This window comes from Leptodactylus fuscus, chromosome 2 (genome assembly GCF_031893055.1).
Source record: "Leptodactylus fuscus isolate aLepFus1 chromosome 2, aLepFus1.hap2, whole genome shotgun sequence".
Lineage (NCBI taxonomy): Eukaryota > Metazoa > Chordata > Amphibia > Anura > Leptodactylidae > Leptodactylus > Leptodactylus fuscus.
This window is the reverse complement of record NC_134266.1, coordinates 188,771,827-188,799,157: the sequence shown is the minus strand read 5'-3', so window position 1 is coordinate 188,799,157 and position 27,331 is coordinate 188,771,827. Positions and strand designations below refer to the sequence as shown.

Here is a 27,331-nt window from a genome sequence, read left to right as displayed (position 1 = left end):
TTTCTACTCCAGTACCCTTTAGGGAAACGTATTTTAGAATTCTGTTACTGTTAAGACCTTACAGAACCTATAGACCTCACACAATTTTTTTTTAAACTGTAATTTTTATTAAGATTTTCAAATAATCATGCCGACCTGCAGGTAGCATGTAATTTTCACTACACAGTGACCACTGTAAAAGCAAATCCCGTAACAATGTCTCACAAATGCAGTTTTTTCTAATTCTACCCCATCTTGATATTTTTTCATCTATTCAGTACATTATATGGAATATTAAACTGTACCATTACAAACTACAATGTGACCCACAAAAATTAAGCCCTCAAATGGATGTGAATAGAAAAATAAAAAAGTTATTGTTTTTCAGACGGTGGGGAGGGGAAAACAAAAATCTAATATTGCCTGCGGTGGGTTTAATGAACAACCCTGTTACAAGTAAAGTTATTTCCACAAATATATATTTTCAACAAACTTTGCATAAATGAAGGGTACAAGGTGTAAGCAGGAGTTCAGTGAGTTAGTAGAGACAGGGGCACAATCATAGGTTGCTGGGGTTAAAGGGGTTGTCCCATCTCAAGGATCTTTATCTATACTGCTAGCTTATGTGGGTTTAAGACTTTTCCTAAATACATTTCTTCAGCAAAACTGCTTTGTTTGGCTATTATCTGAGATTATTAACTTCATTGTTTACACTGTGTTTCCATAACCACAGACCTGGGAATGATCTTATCTCTCCGCCCAGGAAAAGTGATGTAGCTCCCTGCTCTCAGGAGGGAGGGGGAGCTGAGTGCTCAGGGGCAGCTTGTATTTCTGAGCTGTTTATCTCCCTCTTCTAGATATCAGGTCGGCTAATTGAACTTTGCTGATAATGGCTGAGACAGGGAGACTGTTACCTCTGTAAGTAAGCATAGACCTAAAATTGAGTTTATTGCAAGATGACTCTTGGTTCTGTTGCATGTACATTTGGGATTCTCATCACCTATCAAATCCAGCTCTGCTACATCAGCTTCATATTGTGCATCTTCCAGTGATACTGTGCTAATTTATTTACAACCATCCTTCATTACTGACTGCAAACATGTACTGCTATGAAGAGAAATAGCAGAGCTTTGCCTGGGAGACAGCAAGTGAAACCCCACCCACCAATTCACCAAGAAAACCAGGAAGTGAGCAGAGCAGACAGCCTGCAAGATGGTGAACAGGAGAGTTGGGCAAACCCCTTTAAATAGTAAGTTTCACTGACCTCAAGTACTTTATACACATCAGAGTGGTTTAGAACTTCTCTGTAATGTGAGTGAGACTTAGGTGAACAGATTATTTTCTGATTGCAGCGTACTGGAGACATTATAGCAGCTAGTCTCCACTATTTAGCTTCATGATAAACAGAAAATTAGATAGAGCCTGCAGAGGGGAAAGCTGCTACAATTGCAGAATACAAAACATATAACAGACCTAAATAGATGATTTTATTCCTCATGTACACACAATTCACCTTTGATTTATGCAAAGTCTGTTGGAAGATTAGATAAAACAAAAATGCCTATTTTGTCTGAACATAATATAAATCCCAAGGTTCAGTGTCGTACAGAAATAATCAATTCAGGCGCTCGATAATGTAGCTTTAGGTGAATACTTTATGCTCCCACTTCAGTGTTATGTAATCGTACATCAAAGAAATGCAATCCAATGAAATGTTGTGAACGTTTTTGGACCACAAAGGACCTTCATCAGACCAGATTGCCAATTGATTTAGAAGAAGCTGGAACTAGATGAAGAAAATGTGCAGGTATACCGTTATAGGAAGTGTCTCCTATGACTAAGGAACATTATGTTCCCGAAATGTGTAAACTGAAGGGATGTAATCCTCTGATTAACAAGCGACTTGCATGTTTCTTTCTATATGGGAACAATAAAAGTTAAGTTTTAATTAAAACAGGAACACTTTTGGATTGGTGGATTTTCGTTTTTGGCTTTTTTCCACTACTACGTTCAACAATAGGAAAAATGTGAAAAAGGAAAACACAGCCCACTCATAAGACCTTCCATGGAAGTCAATATATTGGTTCACACCGTTGTCTGTGGATGACGGATGTACGGACCAATGAGCCCCATCGGCTTGGAGTGAGATCAACACCGTAGAAAGGCTGATGTCTAGCAATCAAACACATCTAACAAAACTTAACTTTTAATCAAAAAACATATTACAATAAAAACAGGGGATGTTGTACGCAAAAAAATGTGTCAGCCAGATGCTTTATATGCACAATAGGGGTTATATTTTTTTCATACAGCATCCCCGTTTTTATTGTAATATGTTTTTGATCATGCTTTCTATTTTATCGAGTGCCTGAATTGATTTTTGATCTGCATTTGGGGTGAAACACTTTCAGAGCACCAATACCTATCTCCTGGAGTGCCATGATTAATCTAACAACTGTCATACAGAAATATCATAAGACCCCATAGCAAAACTCATTGGACTACTTTTTCCCCACGGCACAGCTAAAAATCTAGGCAGAAATTTTGGGACACAAAATATCATGTGATACAGAGTTGGAATGGATTTTAGGCAGTTTCAGTTCAGCGTGGTCTTTGTTAGCAAAGCAACCCAAGAAAGATGAACTTTCCAGCTAGTTCACACGGGGACATGGACGCTGATTTTGACAGCTGATTTCGCGGCCAAATCAGCCTCCATAAAATGTAGCCCTATGTGAATTGCTAGCTTTTTTTGTCTGCTAGCTTTTTTTATTGCTAGCTTTTTTTGCTAGCAGAAAAAGAAGCAACATGACCTTTCTTCAGGCGTTTAACGCCTGAAAAAATGAATAGGAGTCTATGGGGCACTGAAAAACACTGCTAGCGGTTTTTGGTCGCTTATTTTTGCAGCTGTTTTGGCAAAAACAGCGACTGAAACCGCTAGCAGTTTTTTTATCATGTACTTTTTTGTAATGCAAAAAAAAAAAGCTTCAAAAAACAGTGACTGAAAAAGCGTCAAAAACAGTGTGAAAAACAGCATCCAATGCAAAAAACAGTGTCCAAAAAAAGCGACGCTGAAAAATCAGTGACAAAATCAGCTAGGCTTTTTTCACATGTGAACTAAGCCTAAATTACTGTTTAGTAAATCATGTATCACTGCAATCCTCATTATAGAGTAGGTACTATAAGAAACCGGAATATCTACCTGGCACAGGGCTCTCTCTGATGTTTTAAACATAGAGCAGTGTTACTCCAGGCAGGATGGACCATGGGGGGAGAATGTGAGGACATCCTAGTGTCTAGGCCATGACCCAGCCTTGTCAGAGGACATCAATTTTGTACCTTGAAGCAAGTGAAAAAGCATAATATAACAACTAAACACATATATATTAATTCAACAAGGCTGGACATATTTGTATAGATTTCTTTCACAAAAATATTGTATGGTCCATTGGACACTTCATTTTTAAACTGCCACGTCATACACAAATAATTACCAACTCATGATGTACTGCTTGCCTGTTTTGCACATGAAGTGAGCTATACCTCTAAACACACACTATACTGTTCCCTGATATTATAATATTTCACCTACAGAGGGCAGGATAAACTGAAATCTATGTATTAAATCTCAGATATTCCTTCTGCCGATAGAATATTTTGACAGTGTCTGAAGCATATTACATTATATCATGTACTTGTTGCACATACGGTATATTAGGCAAGTAGTGATTACAAATGTATTAATCCAGGTAATGGTTTGCTGAATGTTCCTTCTATAATGTATTTAATGCATGTATGTTTCCTTTGAATTAAAGGAAATAACTAGTTTGTTTCTGTATTTGGTAATATGAAGAACGGGTAAATTGACTAATTTAGGATTATTTCATTCCCCTCCACTAATGTCCTACAGTATTATTAACACTCTAATTACAATTCTACAATTAACTCACTGGACTGCATAGAGAGGATTAGAGTCACAATGACATCTACATAGCTGGGTTTTGGGTAACATATTAACCCCTTACCACTGGTGACATCTTTTTATTTCCATTTTTGACTCCCTGCCTTCCAAACCCCATAACTTTTATGTATTTCTGTGTATGGGGATGTTGCATGGCCTGGTGTACTTTTTAGTTATACTGTTTTGGGGAATGTCAAATTTTTATCAGAGGAGAAACAGCCTTTTTTTTTTTTTACTTTTAAAAATGTTTTTATTTTTTTTTTAACTTTTTTTTTATTGCATTTATTAGACCTCCTATGGGTCTTGAATTCCAGAGGATCTGATAACTAAAGCTAATCCATTGTAATACCTTGCAAAATATTGGCATAGAGTTGCCAGTAATACAAATCATAGCCAGACGAGCCTGGGTGCTAGCAGAGAAAGGAACCCATTGAAGTCAATGAAAGGCTTTTTTTTCAGCACTGAATCTGATGCGGATTCAACTACAAATTCAGCCATTTTCACCATGTTCCTCTGTGTGAATGCACCCTTAGGCTGGGCCCCACGGGACGTAAACGCTGCGATTTGCTCGCAGCGGAGACGCTGCGGGAAAAATCGTGGCGTTGTACAGTGCTGGCAAAGTGGATGGGAATGCATGCGAATCCCATCCCCTCTTTGCGGAAAAGATCGCAGCATGGACACGCTGCGATTTGCAAAGCCGTTGCAGCTTTGCAAATCGCAGCATGTCAATTATATCTACGGAAACGCTGGTGGCTTTTCCGTAGATATGATGTTAAGAGAAAGTCCACAGAGGAAAACTCTGCAAACTTTCTGTTGAAAGCGCTACAGAAAGAACCACAGTGCATTCACGCCGCGGTTCTTTCCGCAGCGCTTTAGCGCTGAGATTACGGCCCATGGGGCCTTAGCCTTAAAGGGGTTTCCCCTGGAAGACAATGTCATTGTTTGTATATCAGCATTTGAGGCGTCGCTTTTAATTTAACCACAGGCCACACTTTGTCTCAAACCAGACCTGTTGATATGTAAATATGCTTTGGGTAAGTGGTAGACTCACTTTAACCTTCTTCCCTCTACCCCACGGAAAGTGCAGTCTTGGACTAAGCTCCCCATTCCAAAAGGCCCTACAATATTAGTAAAAAAAAAAAATGAAAAAAAAAAAAAAAGGGGCTAGCAAAAATGAGCAGAGAAGCAATAGTGTGAGCAGGAAAGGTTTGACGTGAAGACTTCAATTCCTTTCTGGGCTAATACATAGTGAAGTAACAAAGCTCTGCTTATGTGTATTACAAGACTGCATACACATAGTGTTTCTTAATTTTGAGGCTTATAGAGGGCTGAGTCATTGTCATTTGTTTATTTCATTCATACTGTATCAGTCACAGTGGTGTTTGGAACAATGGAAACGTATACTGCTGGGAGACTTACAGGAAAAAAAACAGCCTATGGGCACAAAATATGCTATAATGTCAGCTTTATACATAAGCCAAGCATGCATTATCTTCATATTTCACTTATCTTAAGATCGGTATGATACAGTAATATATTTAGATAAACAACAATAATATATCCTGAACACAGTAAATCGGTGGCGATTCTTTTACAGTATATTGTCCGCAATGTCCTTTCAGTCTAGTACTGTAATAATAAGGAGGCTGTGAATAAAGCAATGTACCTTTGCTGCCATCTTCTGTCTGTTATAGTCAGTACCTCAGTATTTTTCTTGTTCCATGCTTTTGTGTAGTTGAAACAAAGTGAAGCCAATGCCGATACCAAGGAAAAACTTCCACTGCGTCTACGAATCTTTGAAAAGTTCCCTAACAGGCCACAGATGGTGAAGATCTCTAAATTGCCTTCTGATTTTACCGTCCCAAAAATAAGGTAATTTTTTGTTTGGAATGATTTTATGAAGTCACCTCCTGCACTACATCTGTATTAAAGGGATTATGCTTAATTGTAAATGTAGTATTGAGTTGTATACAACATAATCAATTTCACAAGAGAGCATTTAACACTTCCTAACATCAAGGTCAAGCTATTTTGCCCACCCTACAAAACATCTTGTTATTCCTTGTCAAGAGCAGAGTTGGCCGCATAATCTATATTAGAATCTGGAACTACATGTATCAAGAATGAGACTCTTAAGTGTTGTGGTTTTGGAAATAGCAACATGTGTATTATACCTATGTAAACGCCAGCGGCTTCCCTATAGGTATAATTGAAATAAAAAGTCCGCAGAGGAAACATCTGTGAATTTTCTGTGAAAAATGCTGCGGGAAAAAAAACGCAATGCATGGCTGCCACGATTTTTCCTGCAGCGCATTTTTACTGCAGGAGGTCACGAGCCATGGACACATTAATAGATCCTTTAATACTAGTGTTACTGTGTTTTATGTACTGTTAGCTTTAGTTTTTATTCTGTGGTGTTATAAGCATTCAGCACTCGTTGGTTTACTAACTAAAAACTAAACCTAGTATACAGTATATCTGAGAAGAGTGGCAAGATTTACATTATCTATCTAGCCTGCCATGTGTAATAAAAGAAGTCACGCAACATTCCAATTAAATCACTGTTTATGACTTAATGTGACTGCAACAATTATTCAAAGTGTAATGTAACTTTAGTATGACATTAATGGAATAAAAAATGTTATTTCACAAAAAATGTAAAAATGATAACTGCAAAAGTTGAAAAAGTTCTCAAAATTGCACAAATGTATATTTGTAAAAAGGCGTTTTTAGATGTTGTAGTGTTTTATTCTGGTGAAACCTGGTTAACTGATGATGTTTGTAGTTCACTGGGGTCTACAGAATTCAAGTTGTACAGATGCATCAGCGGTAGAGATGAGCGAGTAGTGTTCGATCGAGTAGGTGTTTGATCGAATACTATTCGAAATACTCGTACTCGATCGAACACTACTAGCTGTTCGAAGTTTAAGGTTCAATGCAGAACCAGTTCAATGCTATACATTCTGCCAATCAATGCTGGTTCTTCTCTTACCTTTAGAAGTCTTCTCCGTGCAGCGTCCCCGCGGCGTCTTCCGGCTGGAATTCACTCTGCCTAGGCATCCTGCCTAGGCAGAGCCGACTGCGCATGCGCGGGCATGCCCTCGCATGCGCAGTCGGCTCTGCTCAGGCGTCGGGCCTAAGCAGAGTGAATTCCAGCCGGAAGACGCCGCGGGGGCGCTGCGCCGGGAGAAGACTTCAAGGAGAATTCAGCCAGACCTTCACTTGTGGACTTGGTAAGTATAAGTTTATCGAATTTTGCGTACCCCTGAAACGAGCATTTCCCCCCATAGACTATAATGGGGTTCGAAATCCGCTCGAACAATGTGCGGCTGTTCGAATCGGATTTCGAACCTCGAACATTTTAGTGTTCGCTCATCTCCAATCAGCGGCTATTGGATTTGTGTACTATAATTTGCTTACTAGATACAGTGTTGTTTATCAGTTTACATAACCCATTAAGATCTTGTAACATGTATAACATTTTTGTTATAAAGTCATTGTAACAATCTCTGCCTGTTCGGGTCACTGCACCACCCTCTGCTCGCATGCGGCGGTGCAAGAGGCGTGTGCAGTTTGGTTCTTTGCTTAAAGGGATTCTACCATTAAAACCTCTTTTTTAGTGAATAAGACATTGGAAAAGCCTTTAGAAAGGCTATTCGTCTCTTACTTTTAGATGTGATCTCCGCCTTTGAAATGCCGGTTTTTATCCGTATGCAAATTAGTTCTCTGGCAGCTATGGGGGCGGGCCCCAGTGCTAAAAATGCGATGGGGCATCCCCACTGCTGCTCGAGAACACGATCCTGCGACGCCTCTATCTTCGGCTGGATCCTCCCCTTCTCTGTCGTCTTCCTCCTGCGTCACCTCCGACGCCCATGCAGTTGGCTCTGCCAGTGAGACACTAGTAGAGCTGACTGCGCATGCCAGCCGGCAGTCCTTTTTGGGAGGCCACTCCTGCATTTAACTACAAGAGCAAGAGCGGCCTCCCAAAAATGGCCACCGGCCGGCATGTGCAGTCGGCTCTGCTGGTGTCTCACTGGCAGAGCCAACTGCGCAGGCGTCGGAGATGGTGCAGGAGGAAGATGACAGAGAAGGAGAGGATCCAGCCGAAAATAGAGGCGTCGCAGGATCATGTTCTCGAGCAGCAGTGGGGACGCCCCCATCGCATTTTCAGCGCTTGGGCCCGCCCCCATCGCTGCCAGAGAACTAATTTACATACTGGTAAAAACCGGTATTTCTAAGGAACAGCGCAGTGGAGATCACATCTAAAGGTAAGAGACGAATAGCCTTTCTAAAGAGGTTTTAATGGTAGAATCCCTTTAAAGTTTTTGGTTGCACTGTATGAACACTGCTCTAGTTCTGTGATTGAATTTCCACCACACCCGTCTTCTGCCCTTGTTTGCCTCTGTTCATGAAGTGGTTAATTCGTGTGATTGACAGCCTGTCTACCTATTAACTTCAGGGCGGGTTCTTCCTCCCTATTTAGTCTTGGCTCATATTCACACTGTGCTTGCTATTGCCTTGTGCGTACTTGCTTTTTTCTGTCGCTGTTATTATTTGTATTCTAACCCTTGACCTCTGGCTTTCCCTACTGACTGTTCTTTTGGACTTCGATTTGGCGCTGCATTGCTCGATTGTTTCCTGACCCTTGGCTAGCTGACCTCCCTTTGTTGTTATTCGTCTTGTCTGCGTTTTGTGTATCACATATATAGGAAGGGATCGTCTTCGAGTTGCCGACTATTACGTAGGATAGGGCCCTGGCAGTAGGAAGGGACAGTGGGGGGCTTCAGCTTAGGGCTCACTGTCTCTTGTGCTCCGCTCCAGGGTTTCCAGCAGCTACTGGGGAATTGCTGTCCAAGCAATTCCATAACAGTCATTCTGCAAAATACCATTCATGTGAAGCTGTTTATCATAAGAGAATTGTGTGTATCCACTATGTTTGGAAAGGAGTCCACATACAGAAGTGGACGAAGGAGTTGATGAAGAGAAGCTTCTTGCATGTATGGGATACCTTGGAATAAACCAGGTCTAGCTTCTATTTAAAATTTGCAGCATTACTGTATAAAGAATATGCATGCATCACTCAACAGTACAGAACACAGTTACATAAATGCTAAAGTATTTTTCAAAATCGTGGCCAATCTCTAAATGTATTCTAGCCCCACGGGGAACCTTCCTGCTTACAGGGGCAATAACAGATGTGTGTGTCTCAAGTTCCCCTCCATTGCAGCTATATCCACTACCCAGGAAAGCCATCTTCCCAGAGTATGGTGGTTGTTAGGGTCTGATCCATTGGCCAGGAGGGAATGTTGGGGTCTGGCTTTGTCTCCTCCCCAACTGTTTCCCAAACTACTCGGCCAGTGCTTTCTCTTAACTTTAAAGAGTAAAAAAAGAGAACAGGGTGCCGAGCCGACCCTAGTGTAGTAATATCAAGAGAAGAGATGATACGATAAAGGCAGATTATAGCCGCTCACCTTAAAAGGTTGTGTAGTTCACAACAACCTATAAGCGTAAACATATGTAGAATTCGAGGGGGGTAGCAGCTGTAGTATCGTCATAGGACGTGAAGAAGTCAGCTAATAGGGACCACACTCTTCAAAAAAGAATACAAAAGGCAGCTCTCACCCGAAAAAAATGTCCTCCATTGTTCAGAGGAAGGAAATTTGTTGCACTTGAAAAAGGGCCTGAGGAGCCCGAAACGCGTTGTGCCAAATAAAGTCTGTTTTTTGGGTGAGCGCTGCCTTTTGCGTTCTCTTAACTTTAGGCCGGGTCTGAGCCTATCATCTTTTGACATGGTCTCTTATGGCTTGATACACCTTTGGCCTGCTCATCCATCTTCAGTACCTGTAAAGCATCACATGTGCAGGGAAGGAATCTCCCTCTTCTTCCATGTATTGTTTCAGTGGCTATTACCTTCTTTCCCAGTCAGCCATTGTCAGTGCTTCAGCTTGCTCCCTGACTGTGAGGTAGGCCCTTTTGTTACTCCCCTTCCCCAGACTGCTTTTGCACTGATACCTCTGCAACTGCCTGGTGCTCTTTCCTGGTTTCTGTCTGTTCTCTCCAATGCCTTGCTGCTGCAGCCAGCAAAACAGGGACTACCACACACACCCTCCAGGCAGGTATATACACACTGTAATTTAGGCATGTGACTGACTGGCCAAGATGGGCCCATAAGTTTCTTTTTTTAGGTCCACTTCTGTACACACCAAATCCAGGCCCCTTCTCCTCATATCCCTCTTTTTACTAGAATATAGTATTCGTTTGTGGTGCAACAGCACTAACTAGTGGCTGTATTATGCACATCACTCACTGGTCACATGAGGATAGCCTGACTAGGACACAGGCAGCTTCCACAGTGCGGGGGATTCATTCTGCACGTTACAAATACACCATCCCTACTATAAGGCATAGCATTGGTTCTCTGGTATTTGGAGGATGTATGAGCTACAGCACAACGAAAAATGTATTTATGGTTGAATGAATGTAGCATCTAGCCAGAAAATATTGAAATGGATTTGCATTCATCGGCCATAAGCCAGCATGCCAACACAATGCACTAGAACCCTCCATTATGACCGCGTTGAAAGATAAGGCTAAGGAGACCATTTAGTGGGAACGAGTAAGTGTTCTGGAGAGGACATTAGTAATAAGAACAGCTTAGACATAAAAAAAAAAAAAAAAATAGCTTTATCCTTCACTACTAACTGAAAGTGGCACATCTTTTTTGACATTTTTTTTTACATTTTCTAGCTGTTTTGTATTGTCTCATTTATCTCCAATGTAAAATACATGATGCGATATTGCAATTTCCACACGTGCTGTTGTCTAAGTATAGCATCACTCCTAGAAACATTTGCTTTTACAATGTGTTAGCAATCTGAATACTCTCCGCTGTTTGCACAATCACCTTTGATGGAGAGGAGAATGGACTTCAGGCTAAAAATATGTGTTAAAATTGTATAAAACTTCCCACTGACCTGTAGGTCAAGAGCCCACAATATTATTAGACCGGTGTGATGGCTAAATTGTCGGCACTATTGCTATTCAGAACTAAGCTTCTGAATTCACATACAACTAGGGACACCATTTGCAGATATTTTTCAACTTTCTTAGCATACGTCATAAATGTACTACTAAATAAAATAGTTTCCCAAAAATAAGGCATATGGCTTTGTAAGAATGCAAATTCTGCTGCCCTGTAGTTCTATACCAGAAATAAATACTACACAGAATTTCTAGATTACAGGGATTTCATTTGTAGAATATAATATACATGCACTGTCTAGAAATCATACCTTCCAGGTAAATGTTAACATGTCACTACATAAACCTACATAAAATGGCCAAAAGTATGTTGAAACCTGAAAATCGCACCTTTCCCATGGAATTTAATATAATGTCTATGACGGCCTCTACTCTTCTGGGAATGCTTTTCGCACAATTTTAGAGTGTGTCTGTGCAAATCTGTGGCCATTCAGCAAAAAAAGAAAATGTGAATTTAGGCACTAATGTTAAACAAGAATGTCTGGCTCACAATTAATATACAGTGTATCAAAAAGGTATTTGGTGGGGTTGGGTTGAGGTCAGGGGTCTGTGTAGCTACTTAAAGGGGATGTCCCATAACAAGGATCCTATCTATACTGCTAGTTTATGTGGATATAAGACTTTTTCTAAATACATTGCTTTATCAAAACTGCTTTGTTTGGCCGCTATCTTAATTTATTCACTTCATTGTTTGCATGCGTTTCTATGACCACGGGCCCCGGACCACGGGCTTATCTGCTCAGTCCCCAAGTGACATAGCTGCCTGCTCTCAGCGGGGGGAGGGAGTGGCTGAATGTTGGGAGCAGCTCTGAGCTGTGTATGTCTCTGCCACAGACAAGCAATGGAGCTCCTCAGATAGGGGAGGAGGGAGTGAGAGCTCCTGGATTTCTGAGCTCTTATCTCCTGCTCTTCCACTTATCAGTCGGTTTAATTGAATAAGGCTGATAAGGGCTGAGATAGAGAGTCTGATACTTCTGTATGTATTACAAACTGACTCAAATCCAACTCTGCTACATCAGCCTCTACATCAGCTTCATACTGTGGTAATTCATTTACAACCAATCCCTCATGACTGACTGCAAACATAGCAGATAGCAGAGCAAGTGAAACCCCGTCCACCAATGTACCGAGAAAACCAGGAAGTGAAGAGAGCACACAGCATGCAGGTTGGTGATCAAGCGTGATGGGAATACCCCTTTAACCCTAGAACGCATACCTGGGGCCTTTTAGGCCTGCATGCTTAACTTTTTGCTCCATTATAATAAAAATTTTGCCCACTATTCAGATTTTAATTTACAATTTTGAAATAAACTTGTGAAAGTAATTTAAGTGTGTTTTTCTATATTATTTGCATGGGGGCTAAAAGGCCCCCAATACGTTAAAATTTATGTATTTTTAACGTCATGCGTTCTAGGGTTAAGTTCCTTCCCAACAAACTTATCTTGTCTTTATGGACATTGTTTGGTGTAGTGGATACAATCAAGCTGGAGAAAGAATACATCTCAAACTGTTGCCACAACGTTGGCAGCAGTAATTGATGCAATATTATGTGGTTATCCTAAAGGCTTAGACAAAAACCTGTACCTTTATCACAGATTTTATAGCATTAGACTATACTCTTAGGTTCCAGCTCAACATTAGCAGCATATTCCGCCTTGATTCAGTTTCCCATTGCTTTCAGTTGCAGGCAGAGATCGAAGCAGGACACTGAAAAAAATAAGTGTCTGCTTGATCAGCCCTCGGATTCCACAGCTAATGCAGAGTCCATGGCTCAAGACTCCCCATTGATCAGGTTCTTCCATCTGAGCCTAATCAGTGGCAGAAAGCTGGAACTCTGATTTGGCCCCTACTGCAGGGTGTCGGGGTGGGGGGCTCGGAAAATGAAGAGGAATCTGAGGCGGATGTCCAACTGAAATTCCTCTACATTTTGGCCATGTAAATGGCTCCCTATGACATCATACATTTCCGTTGTTAAGGTTATTGTGGAATTGGCCAAACACAGATTCATCCAGAAGACTTCCAGAAGCACCTTTCTGCAGCCCCAGTGGTGGCGGCATGGTTTTACACCACCCCAGTTTACAAATACATTGCTTATTTGTGATCTTTGGCTTGTGGGCAGCTGTTAGAAACATATTTCGCGAAGCTCTTGATGCATAATTCTTGTGCTGATATTATTTGCAGTCTTGGACTCTGTAGTGAGTAATTCCAGAAAAAAAAAAATTGCTATATTTACAAACCACCTACGTCAGTACTTTTTTGTTCTTCATTACTATTACTAGGTTTTTCTACTTTACAAAGATAGTACTACCAGCTGAATGGGGCCAATCTAGCAGTAGCTGTGGTTAAAAGACCTAAACTAAATAATTAGGTAGTGTGCAAATACTGTGTATGGAAGTAATCCTAACCACTCCTTAAAGGAACATGACAGTAGTAACTAGAGATGAGCGAGTAGTGAAATATTCGAGATTCAATATTCGTTTCAAGTAGAGCCTCAATATTCGACTACTCGATCGAATATCAAATCCCACCACTATTCGACTAAAGGAGAGTCACCAAGTCCACGAGTAGCAGGAGGAGAGTGTTTAGGAGGAGCGCTGTGCAGTTAAAGTGCATGGACCCCATTATAGTCTATTGGGTCCGTGCGCTTTAACTGCATAACGCTTGCAGTTGCGCTGATAAAAAGTAAGCTCCCTCGTAAACCGCAAGCTCCCAGCTCTCCCGACTAGCAAACACGAGCCTGCGGCAAAACAACATTGGTTCTGCAGAAGGCTCGTCCTTGCTAGTCGGGAGAGCTGGCAGCTTGCGGTTACGAGTACGGTTGAGCCGATCTTGACTTTTCAGGATCGATTTTAAAATCCGATTTCCATTTTTCATTCGAACCCGATCTCAATCCCAATTCCGATCCCAATGCAAGTCAATGGGATTTTTTAATTAATCGGAGATCAGATTTTAAAAGCAATCCTATTCACTATACAGCATGGAATCTAACAATTGTTAGAATCCACGCTGTGTAGTGAATCACTAAAGTAGCCAGAGGATTTTTTTTTTAATCCTCTGGCTACTTAGTCCCCCCTGGTCTCCACTTACGTCCAGAGATGGCTGGTCCGGTGCCTTCCTTCTTCTTTGCTTCGCTGCTCCCTGCCCCCTCCCTGCCAGGTTAGGAGAGTGTGGGCGGGTTAGGAGAGTGTGGGCGGGTACTGGGAGAGGAGACGTCACGTCTCCCCGCCTTGTACCCGCCCACACTCTCCTAAGCCACAAACCCCGCCTACCTAGCGCTTTAAACACTATCCTGGGAGGCGGGGCAGCGAGGCAAGAAGAAGGAGGGCACCAGAGCAGCCATCTCTAGTGGTAAGTAGCTGCTAGAGATGTTTAGTTTAGCCTCCCATTCCAATGAATGGAGGCAGCCGGCGTGCAGGGGGTTAAGGCTGTGTGCCGGCTGCTTCCATTAATTCCTATGGAACTGCAGCGGAGCCTTCACACTGAGTATACAGCGTATACTCAGTGTAAAGGCTAAGCAATGCATTGTGGGAAAAGATCACCGATCTCGATCCCACATAAAAAGATCGTGTTCGGAATTCCGATGGCGATTGTGAAATTTTCTCGATCGCCGATTGAAATCCGATCTTATCCGAACACAATCGCTCAACCCTAGTTACGAGGGATCTTACTTTTTCTCATAGTTATGCAATGACCAACTTTGATTGGCCAGTGTACAGCATTCAGCCAATCAACGCTGGTTCTGCCGGAGGCTCATCTGTGAGGAGGCAGAGTCTAACATCAGACCACAATGGAGACTGCTGTGGTCCAATCTTAGACTCTGCCTCCTCACAGACAAGCCTCCGGCAGAACCAGCGTTGATTGGCCAAATGCTGTACACTGGCCAATCAACGCTGGTCAATTCATTCCTATGACAAAAAAAAGTCAGCTCCCTTGTAACAGCAAGCTGCCATTTCTCCCACTAGCACGACCGAGTATGAATATTTCGAATACCATAGTATTCGTTCGAATACCTACTCGTTTGAATACTACTCGCTCATCTCTAGTAGTAACCAGAAATCAGATGGGTTTTTTAGTAGAAGAGTTTCCCAAATCCACCCAAAATATTCTACATGTTACCTCCCTGAACCCTGTACAGTATGTCATAATAGACTTCCTCACCAAATATCTGTATTTCAGAGCTGACCGCTCCAGCTTGAGGATCTGTCCTTCCCATGAGTCCTGGCTGTAAGCTATCATAATTAAAGCATTGACGGAGTTCCCGGCTCCTGGCTCCCCCAGCTTCTGCTGACACCTATTGCTCATTATGTTGTGATATAGTGTTATAGCACATTATTTTTGGATTCTAGCTATTAGCTGAATATCCATAGTAACAAATATTCAAAAATAAGTGTTTCATAGGGAATACTATGGTTTCTTTCCAAACAAGCCTCTTATGTAATGCACGTAAGGATGAAAATTGTACATCTTTCAATGCAGTTCTACAGACATATGGCAGAAATCATCTCTCTTTCAACCTTACTTTGCATATTGTGTTTCTAATTAATAATAGTGACATGTGATTTATAAGGAGGTCACATGTGATGTAAGAGCAAAGATGAGATTGGGACAAATCAATTTCCTTAAGGACTAAATAGAGTGTAAGGAACTCCTACTACTTCATACATAACATATTGCGGCTTTGAAGATCATTGTATCACCACATACTACTGTGTTTCCCTGAAAATAAGACAGTGTCTTATATCAAATTGTTATCCTAAATATAGGACCTCTCTTATTTTCGGTTGACGTCTTATGACAACTGGCAGTCATGCCGTCACTTCCTTAGGTAGTGTAGCGGAGGGGGGGGGAGGTATCCTACTTACCTTTCCCATCTTGATAAGAGCGCTGGTGCTGTTGTTCATCCCGGCAGTGGAAGTGGTGGGCGGGGCTTAGTGAGGCTTCCGGCGGTTGCGCTGGAGAGTGTCACTTCACTGGCATTGCAGCCAGATGAACACTGTGCGATGTGCTCCGTGTGCACAGTAAAGCCGGCTGCTGCCTCTTCTGTATGCCAGCTGCTGCCTCTGCCTCTGGGATGAGCTGGGAGAGCTCATCCTACAACAGAAGGGACAGTGGATACCACAGCAGAGGCAGCAGCCGGCTTTCCTGTGCACACGGAGCACATCGCACAGTGTTCAGCTGTCTGCAATGATTTTTGGGCATGCCTTATTTTTTGGGGGTGCCTTATATTAGGCAATTCAACAGAAACCCCCCGGATGTTTTACTTTTGGGGGTGTCCTACTTTCAGGGAAACACGGTAATGTAGCTAATAACCAAAAAGACACAAATGCTAAATTAAAAATTATATTAAGACACTGCCCTAAGGTAATATCTGAATGAACTGGTTCAGCATGCTGAATGGCTCTAGAAGAATGTGATGTGTTTTTTTTTTTCTATAGTATAGTATATATAAGTTATATGTACAAGTTCTCCATTTGATGAAGCGTTAAAGTATCGTACATGTATTAGATTGGAAATATATGGAAATGTTGGTTTAATTTAAGTAAAAAATTCAGTATGCTGTGAGGGTTTTTTTTTTTTACACATTATTTTGAACAGCTTAAGAGAAAGAAGAGAGAAAATAAGGCTTTAAGGTGTATTCACACTCAGATTTGTTGCAGAATTTAATGAGATTGAAAACAGTTCCTTTCATCTAAATGGGGTCATTTGGCATGAAGCACAAATATTTCTGCAAGCTGCATTCAGATAAGAAAAGTCAGATCTGCCACTTGTGAGTTTGTCCTTACTACTCCTCACTTCTTATAAGATGTTGACACAGCTGCTCTTTTTGACTTTTTTACTATATAAAAATAGGTAATATAAAAACACTAATAAACTATTAACATTTTAACTGGTAATGTTATAGTTAATGCTAAATATTATAGAATAAATATGTGAACCAGAGATTAACATCACCCTCATTACTTTGCATCACAAAATTGTGACAGTGAAGGTTACGTATGATGTTACACTAATGCACATTTATAGGCATGCACATATAGATAAAACCCTTCTGTCCTTTGATGAACCTGAGAGATTTCACACATTATTAGCATGTATGATTTCAATGCCCTTGATAAAATAATCCTTTCTTGACATTTATTTGTTTTAGGTCTCAAGACAGAGGTTTAGGATGTCTTTAATTGAAGTGCCACAAATGCAATTTTTCATATAACAGTTGCATTTCTATATATTAAGAGACAATTTACCTCTAAAATGTTCTAGCTTTGTGTGAATGATGTCATTTTCATAGTGACAGCTGAATACCAAGGACCGATTCCTGATGTCTCCAGGGAGGTCTAGTCTTTAATCCAACATAACATAGTCCAGCAATTTCACTTTTCCAGTACAAAATTGCATATTAATCCTGGATATAAATAGTTAGAGAAAGTTTAGCTAAATATTGAATAAATCATGTTAAAATGCACATGTAAAAAAAAAAAAAAAAATAGTAGTACATTTTATATACCGTATGTTTGTTTTATTTTGGGTTTAGTAATACATATACCTTTTCCACTGCAGCTAGATAGCAGAAGTGGCCCAAAACATATGCAATGAGCTGCAGACACTGAGAAGAACACAAAAGATTAAGCAATGTATTAGGTAAAACACATCAGCTTTAATTAAGCTACAATTTTATTAATGATCCTGTTAATATCCCTTTTAGGCCAGGGCCCCACATGGCGTAAATGTCACGGTTTAGCCTTGGAAAAACCACAATGTTTTAGGGTCCATTCACATGGAGGAAAATGGTGAGAAATTTAGTGTGGAATTTTCCACGCTGAAAAAAATGCCTCCCATTGATTTCAATGGGTTCTACTAGCTTTTTTTCCAATAGCGGAATTTTCCACTAGTGGGGAAAAAAAGTTGAAATCAATGGGAGGCTTTTTTTTCAGCGTGGAAAATTCCACACCAAATTGATCACCATTTTCCTCCGTGTGAATGGACGCTAACAGTCACTGCAAGCCCATCCATCAAATATACCATAGGTATAATTGAAGCAGAAAGTGAAAAGCGCTGCAGGAAAAACCATGATGCGTTTCCACCAGACTTTTTACTCCAGCATTTTTCGCTGAAGTCCTCTATGTGGGATCCTAGCCTAAAGGACTGTTGTTTATTAGGAACCTTCCTTGTTTAGGTCTTATGGATCTATGGTGGTCATATGATGATCACAGAGGTATGTAATGTTTTAAGTCAGATCTCTGATATACATAATTTGTATAACCCTAATTTATTATTAATTTTTTATTTTTCTTAAGGGAAAGTTTTATGAAACAGTTTATTGACCGTCAACAGCAAGACACCAGCTGCCTTCTAAGAAGACTTCCATCGGCGTCTTCTTCTTCTTGTGATCACTCGAAACGATCTGGGATTGAAGAAAATAAGTATATTGATCAAAAGGTAAAAATACCTGTCATATCTTTTAGAATGTATGTTATATTAATGTTAATTAGAATATGTTAAGCTAATATCAGATTATACTATAAATTGTATAAATTGTATGTTGTTTCTATCTGGAGCATCAATAACATGTCAACATATCACATCTAGTGAATATTATTCTTTAGATATCACATAAATCTCCCAGATGGTAATATCTCTTGGTTTGAACATGGTTTTAACATGGTTTGAAGAATACTTTAGGCCTTATTCACACAATTAATTAATTTTTTATTAATGGATGTATGTCCGAGTAACTGTTAAAACTAGGGTTGAGCGGACGGGATCGGAAAAGATCGGATTCCGATTGGCGATCAAGTAAATTTCACCATCGTCGATCAGAATTCCAATCCCGATTTTTTTTAGGCGGGATCAAGGTCGGAGGTTATTTCCCACAATGCTTTGCTACTGGCCAAGCATTGTGGGAAAAGCTAACCATGTTTTGGATGGATGCAGCAGACACACAGCCTGTGCCGGCATCCGACCGCTTAACCCTCTGCGCGCCGGCTGCATCCATTCATTCTAATGGGAGACTAGCTAACATCTCTGGTAGCTAACACTTACCTGCACAGATCGCTGGTCTGGTCCCCGCTGTTCTCGCTGCCCCCGCCTCCCAGGTTAGTGTTACAGACATAGGAAGAAGACTTGCGTTGGGATCGGGATCGGGTTCGAATGGAAAATGATCGGAAATCAGGTTTTAAAAACGATCCTGAAATCTCAAGATTGGTTCAACCCTAGTTAAAACTGATCAATGAAAGACCAATGAAATGCATCCATTATTCAACAGGTCACTTGACCATGAAGAAAGGGAAAGAACTGATGTAAAACAGCCATAAAAACAGATGCTCATAGATGTTTTTTTCATGAACGTAAACTGACAACTTGGTGTTACCATACCTTTGTCATAGGGATGTGTCCCTACAGTCAGCACTGATCGGTTGGTATAAGAGTATATCGGACACAGCACACAGATGCCGCTTCTGCCTTCTATAATACCACCATTACCTCAGCCCTTGATTCTGTGGCCCCCTACACATACACCAGAGCCCGACCGATCAATAGACAACCCTGGCACACTGACCTGACTAAAAAACTGAGACGTGCCTCGCGGGTTGCAGAGCGCCTCTGGAAGAAAAGCCACTCCAAGGAGGATTTCCTCAGATACAAAGAAGCAGTTCTCTCATTTAAGAACGCACTCACCTCTGCAAAGCAGGTCTACTTCACCACACTCATATCTGCACTCTCTCGCAACCCCAAACAGCTATTCTCAACCTTCAACTCCCTCCTCCGTCCTCCTGCCCCTCCTCCGACATCACTTATCTCAGCTGACGACTTTGCCGCTTACTTTAAAACTAAAATTGACACCATCAGAGACAGTCTCACCCTACTCCCCCAACAACCCCTCTACCCAACTACTTACTGCTCCTCATCCCTGACCTGTTTCTCCTCCATAACTGACGAAAAACTCTCCTCCCTAATCTCCAAATCCCACCTCACCTCCTGCGTGCTCGACCCGATCCAGTCACATCTCATCCCCAAACTCGCTGAAGTCATTACTCCAGCCCTAACCCATGTCTTCAATCTATCCAGTGGATCCTTCCCCTCTGCCTTCAAACACGCCACTGTCACTCCTATACTTAAGAAATCATCCCTCGACCCGTCCTCTCCTGCCAACTATCATCCCATCTCACTGCTCCCGTACGCCTCAAAACTTCTTGAGCAACACGTCCACTCCGAACTCTCCTCCTATTTCTCATCCAACCTGCTCTTTGACAGACTTCAGTCAGGCTTCAGACCCCGGCACTCCACTGAAACTGCCCTAACAAAAGTCACTAACGACCTGCTAACCGCCAAAGCCAAGCGCCATTACTCTGTCCTCCTCCTCCTCGACCTCTCCTCTGCCTTTGACACAGTTGACCACTCCCTCCTGTTAGAAATTCTCTCATCCCTTGGTATCTCAGACCTGGCCCATTCCTGGATCTCCTCATACCTCACCAACCGCACATTCAGCGTCTCCCACTCGCACACCACCTCCTCACCTCGCCCTCTCTCTGTAGGTGTCCCCCAGGGCTCCATCCTAGGACCCCTCCTGTTCTCCATCTACACCCTTGGCCTGGGCCAATTCATAGAATCTCATGGCTTTTAGTACCACTGTTATGCCGATGACACCCAAATCTACATCTCTGGACCAGACATTACCTCCCTGCTGGCCAGAATTCCAGATTGTTTAGCGGCCGTAGCCACCTTCCTCTCCTCCCGCTTTCTCAAACTCAACATGGAGAAAACAAGTTTATCATCTTCAGCCCATCCTGTATGGCCCCTCCACCTGACCCGTCTATCAAAGTTAATGGAACCACAATTACCCCTGTCCCACAGGCCCGATGCCTTGGGGTAACCCTGGACTCTGACCTATCCTTCAAGCCAAAAATTCAAGCCCTCAACACCTCCTGCCGCCTCCAGCTCAAGAACATCCACCGAATTCGCCCCTTCCTCACCTAGGAAACTACCAAGATGCTCGTCCAGGCCCTCATAATCTCCCGCCTAGACTACTGCAACACCCTTCTCCATGGACTCCCAGCTAACACCCTCGCCCCCCTCCAGTCCACCTTAAACTGCGCTGCTCGCTTAATCCACCTCACCCCCCGTTCTTCATTGGCTGCTCCCCTCTGCCAGTCCTTCCACTGGCTACCTATAGCCCAGCGAATTGAGCTCAAGCTACTAACGCTAACATACAAAGCTATCCACAACCTGTCCCCTCCATATATCTCTGACCTAATCTCCCGCTACCTGCCCACACGTAACCTCAGATCCTCCAATGACCTCCTACTCCGCTCTGCTCTCATCCGCTCCTCACACAACCGTCTCCAAGATTTCTCCCGTGCATCCCCCTTACTCTGGAACTCCTTACCACGACACATAAGACTGACCCCCACAATCACAGGCTTCAAGAAGGTCCTGAAGACTCACCTATTCAGGAAGGCCTACAACCTCCAATAACACTATCACCGCACTGCCATCTGTACAGTCTCCCCCTCTCCTTCTGTCTCTACCCCCCTTCCCTCAAAGATTGTAAGCCCTCGCGGGCAGGGCCCTCTACCCCACTGTGCCAGTCGGGCATTGTTAGTATTATATCTACCTGTATATTCTGTGTACTGTATGTAACCCCCAAATTGTATGTAACCCCAAATGTAAAGCACCATGGAATTAATGGTGCTATATAAATAAATAAATAAATAAATAAATAATAATAATAATAATAATATATACTCCCATAACAAATAATATTGCCCAGATCTGAATAGAAATATGTTTTAAAATGTTTACTCACTTACAATTGCGTACATTTTAGACATAAATGTACTGTATTCGTCCCAAAAGTTATTGCATTTACTAATACTTAGTAACGTGACAGCTAAGCAAAGTAGCGTTTCTTCTGTAAGCAATTTCTCAGCATCTTGCTGTAAATTCTTCCATAATCACTTGGGATAGTCTCTATAGGGCAATGTGAAATGTGATCCTTTAGGGATGTTCTTTCTGCCTGTAAAAATCATTTACTGGTCTTCTTAGCGCATCTAATGTATTCACTTTAGCCATTTTGCAATAATTTCCTTGACCTTGAAATTTAGAATAAAATGCTCTGAGTATAAGCAGAACGGGCATAAGTGGCATTATATAGCTTAATAGAGATGCATGATAGAAATAGAAATACTTTCTATAGCCGTGCATAATCTCAGAGGATTACGTTACTTGCCATCTCCAAATCTTTCATTCATAGTTCTTGTAATGTGTAAATGGAAATTTATTATGTGGCGTGTCAAAGGAAGATTACTCATCATATGCAGCCATTTCTTTGATAAGAAAGAAATGTGTGGGAAGAATCTTCATGAATTGTCAATAAAGGAAATACTAGTTAGTGGTTTCAAGACTAGAATAATTCAAGCCCTGAAAGAAGTGAACAAAAAACGAGTATCCTAAAAACAATAAAACTGCAAATGTAAGGTACAAAAATACAGTCCTTTACTTCAGATAGCTCTACAAAATGAATGACAGTAAGATAAGATTCTCTTATATCTAATAGACTAAACCGTGGAATGGCAAAAATCTGGAGATATGTGTTATTTCACTGTAACTAGTTATTTCAGATTTACTCCCCCACCTTCCCCGTGTCTTCCATACAACTTGTCCCTTAAAAAAAACAATTCCTTACATAGTACAAAAATATACACTCACCGGCCACTTTATTAGGTACACCATGCTAGTAACGGGATGGACCCCCTTTTGCCTTCAGAACTGCCTCAATTCTTCGTGGCATAGATTCAACAAGGTGCTGGAAGCATTCCTCAGAGATTTTGGTCCATATTGACATGATGGCATCACACAGTTGCCGCAGATTTGTCGGCAGCACATCCATGATGCGAATCTCCCGTTCCACCACATCCCAAAGATGCTCTATTGGATTGAGATCTGGTGACTGTGGAGGCCATTGGAGTACAGTGAACTCATTGTCATGTTCAAGAAACCAGTCTGAGATGATTCCAGCTTTATGACATGGCGCATTATCCTGCTGAAAGTAGCCATCAGATGTTGGGTACATTGTGGTCATAAAGGGATGGACATGGTCAGCAACAATACTCAGGTAGGCTTTGGCGTTGCAACGATGCTCAATTGGTACCAAGGGGCCCAAAGAGTGCCAAGAAAATATTCCCCACACCATGACACCACCACCACCAGCCTGAACCGTTGATACAAGGCAGGATGGATCCATGCTTTCATGTTGTTGACGCCAAATTCTGACCCTACCATCCGAATGTCGCAGCAGAAATCGAGACTCATCAGACCAGGCAACGTTTTTCCAATCTTCAATTGTCCAATTTCGATGAGCTTGTGCAAATTGTAGCCTCAGTTTCCTGTTCTTAGCTGAAAGGAGTGGCACCCGGTGTGGTCTTCTGCTGCTGTAGCCCATCTGCCTCAAAGTTCGACGTACTGTGCGTTCAGAGATGCTCTTCTGGCTACCTTGGTTGTAACGGGTGGCTATTTGAGTCACTGTTGCCTTTCTATCAGCTCGAACCAGTCTGGCCATTCTCCTCTGACCTCTGGCATCAACAACGCATTTCCGCCCACAGAACTGCCGCTCACTGGATGTTTTTTCTTTTTCGGACCATTCTCTGTAAACCCTAGAGATGGTTGTGCGTGAAAATCCCAGTAGATCAGCAGTTTCTGAAATACTCAGACCAGCCCTTCTGGCACCAACAACCATGCCACGTTCAAAGGCACTCAAATCACCTTTCTTCCCCATACTGATGCTCGGTTTGAACTGCAGGAGATTGTCTTGACCATGTCTACATGCCTAAATGCACTGAGTTGCCGCCATGTGATTGGCTGATTAGAAATTAAGTGTTAACGAGCAGTTGGACAGGTGTACCTAATAAAGTGGCCGGTGAGTGTATATATGAGCCACTCAAAGAAATGTTTTTTTTCAAGTTTTGGATTTTTGTGAACACGTTAAAAACTATATTTATTGGGCATTGTATGTTGGTACCAACCCACAAAATGTAGGTAACATGTCAGAGTAAGCACCAGAAAAACAAGACCCATAAGATGTATGTTTGTTGTTTCTGGGTCTGGGGTTGCTAGGTGGGGTGGCATAGACACAAAAGTCCAGTTTCTTTAGGCCAAACAAAGGTAGTGTTTATTTTCACTCAAAACAAAATGGTGCAGCAACAAAGGAGACAATACAAAAATAAATCCCTGCCCGGCTAGGCTCTAACTGAACATAGAATAGGTTACTTCACCTATAATAGCAGAAATCAAAAGCCAGTTGAATAATTCAGGACACAGCTATAAAAAATGACCTCTCTGTTTGGCACTCCAGCCAAGCTCTCCCAGTCTGCTGCTGGGGCTGACTTCTTAAGCCTCCTTGACGAGGAGACTCTCTGCAGCTGAGTCGCTGCCGGATCATCCCCAAAGTGTGGACTGGAGGGGGGTGGAATGACAGGTCCCACTACCAAACCTACCTGTCATTCCTAAAAATCCAGCCCAGTAACTGTAACTCTGAAATAACCCTCAGCAGACAATAGTTATCTTCTGAGAAATGTTCTTTCTGGAGTTTTCTCATCTCACCCACCTTAGTAGTCTGGGTGAGATGTACACCTCTCCATTACCTGCCCAGCCATCGGCTTACAGTTGACATTATGTATTTACAGTACTAAGAAAAGGATTATGAAAAGTCACGTTTCACATTTTACAGGTTTCACATACTATAAGTATCTTTTTCAGGTTTGCCTCTCAACTTTTAGACCAGGCTATGATTTATTCAGTCTTGGTACAATGTTACTTAAACAATTCTGCTGCCTAAAACATTTCTGGAGCTCTAGCCTCAACCTTGGCAGGAATGGGAGGGAATATTCTTCTCCTATAGTTTGTCATGTGCCCAATTTTAAGAGGCATTATTAAAGATGACTGACTGCACAAACTACAATTGCATGACGGCTTATTCAGACAGCTGTATTATGGCCATATAATACTAAATGTATTATTACTCCTGACTATTGGTCTGATTACCCAAAATCACTGCATGCTGTTGGGACGGAATTTGTGACTGCAATACAGTCTTATATTTATTATGCTTACTTGTATAGCACCATTATATTTCACAGTGCTTTACAGACATTGACAGTCACTGTCCCATATAGGTCTCACAATCTATATTCCCTATTAGTATGTCTTTGGCGTGTGGGAGGAAACCAGAGTACCCGGAGGAAACCCACGCAAACACGGGGAGAACATACAAACTCCTTGCAGATGTTGTCCTTGGAGGGATTTGAACCCAGGACTCCAGCGCTGCAGTGCTAACCACTGAGCCACCGTGCTAATGTCACCATATTATGGCCATCTGAATAAGCCCTTAAGTATCTTGATTTTTATTAATGCTCCGTCAATAACATAATGTTTTAGTGGCCACGTCTGTAAACAGCCATAGAAAAGGTTAGGTGTCATAAGTAAATTTCTTGGAGCTTTGACCTCTTGAGCGGAGGACTTGTTCATCTCTAGCTTGGAGCCTTTCCATTAAAACGTACATTGCTGCACTATTGTCTCCTGAAAGCAGCTTCTATGAAATACATGCAGTAACCATGTAAAGGTCTGCTATCTGCTGTGTGACTGTGTGTGTGTTCGCAGGCTAAGTATGTGACTTACATTTTTCTACAGTTGACATAGATGGTTAATGCTAAATCCCATAATCCACACAAACACATTTGGAGAATGCTGAGCAGCTTGTCCTGCTTCCTGTTGATAACAAGCATTGGCAGATGGTTCTATCACTATATAGATAATCAAAGTATGTCCTATGGGGACTTTATCATAAAATGTAATCCAGTAATTTGGGTGATTTTGGGATATTTGTTGATTATTAGATGATAGCAGTATTCCAGACACTTTATATTTAGAAATAGAACAGAAATGGAACCGTTCTCATAGGTCATTATATGGCAGACTTCAGTCACACGGATTGTGAAGCCTACAACATAATACATGCACCATCGAGGCGCTCGCGACCTCCATCAATCTTCCCACGCATTCTAGTGATTCAGAGGTAAAAATCTACTAAATGATGTCACGTAACCATGGCTTTAAAGTTCAGCCTGCAATTAGTGCAAGATTGATAACTGAGATCTAAATACACCTGACCTTTCTGTCATAGTCAGAGACTCTGTGGAGTCAATCTAGCTGGTTTACAGCAGCCAGGGCCTTCCCTCTATACAAACATTCAGAATTACTGTACGCCATCCAATGTGAACTGCACATGGTTTGTAGTTTATGGCTTTAAAGTGGTCATTCTAAGGCCAGGTCACCACGTGACTGTAAAGCTGCAGAAAATAATGCGGCTTTTTACAATCACAGCAAATTGGATGGGATTCTAGCGAATCCCATGCCCAATTTGTGGTAAAATACGCTGTAAGGAGTGGAAGGAAATGGATATATGTTATTTATTTATGTGTACAGTCATGCATTTCTTTTTTGCAGCTACGCAAGTCGGTTTTTAGCATCAGAGCAAGAAATCTCCTGGAAAAGGAAACAGCAGTAAATAAAATCCTGAGGTAAAAACACTTTAACGGAAGCTGCAAGAAATATTGTAATAATTTCCCATTTTAATTCAGTGTCATCTAAGTGGAGCCAATAATAAGGTCACTTACGCCAGTCTTTTCCATCATGGCTGTATATTCTAAACTAGACTTGTGAAAACGTGTCTCAGATCATTTGTGTGACTAAAACGATGGCCACAGTGACATATAGCTCACTTAGGGTCATTTACTAGAAGTCTTGAGTTTTGGACTAAAAAATAGCATGTTTGATGATAGTAAGAAAGTTAATCTTCTATGGATGTTAAATGAGGCTTTCAGGCTCGGCTGAAAGTATCTCAGATGTGGCAGCATGCCTCAGGGCAATGGTGACTAAATGTGACACTTCCCAGGAGGAGGTCATAGAGCTTGATAGCTTTAAAGAATTTCACTGATAAGTGGCTTTTGATCATTGAGAGGGTTCTGAAATTCTGTCAGTATTTTTGTATATGTCATATTGTATGATGTGGGATCGATATCTAAATATAGAAAGTGTTTCTAATGTCATAAACGTCCCAAGAAAATCCTTTTTCAGTGGTAGTGTGGGTTTAAGGACTCTCTTACTTGACTATTTTTACGTATTTGTATTTCTCTGTATATATACACAATAGGTACATGGCTCATATAAACCTGGATAATACATAAAAAATTCCTTCCTAAATGTAGCTGGACGAAGTTTAATAGACGCCTCTGTAAAGTGGTTCTGCAGATATTTATTAGCATTTAATACAGGCCTCCATTATGGTTCAACATATTTTTT

General features: G+C 41.5%; 1 protein-coding gene across 2 annotated transcripts in view; it reads left to right on the top strand.

The window, feature by feature from the left end:
* Positions 1 to 27,331, top strand: part of NALCN (sodium leak channel, non-selective) — a 356,507-nt gene that overhangs the window by 264,516 nt on the left and 64,660 nt on the right. For both annotated transcript variants that reach the window (XM_075265321.1, XM_075265319.1), the window contains 3 exons: positions 5,673 to 5,809; positions 18,274 to 18,415; positions 26,477 to 26,550. In XM_075265321.1, coding sequence (XP_075121422.1) covers positions 5,673 to 5,809; positions 18,274 to 18,415; positions 26,477 to 26,550 — 353 coding nt within the window. The remainder of the gene's footprint in view (positions 1 to 5,672; positions 5,810 to 18,273; positions 18,416 to 26,476; positions 26,551 to 27,331) is intronic.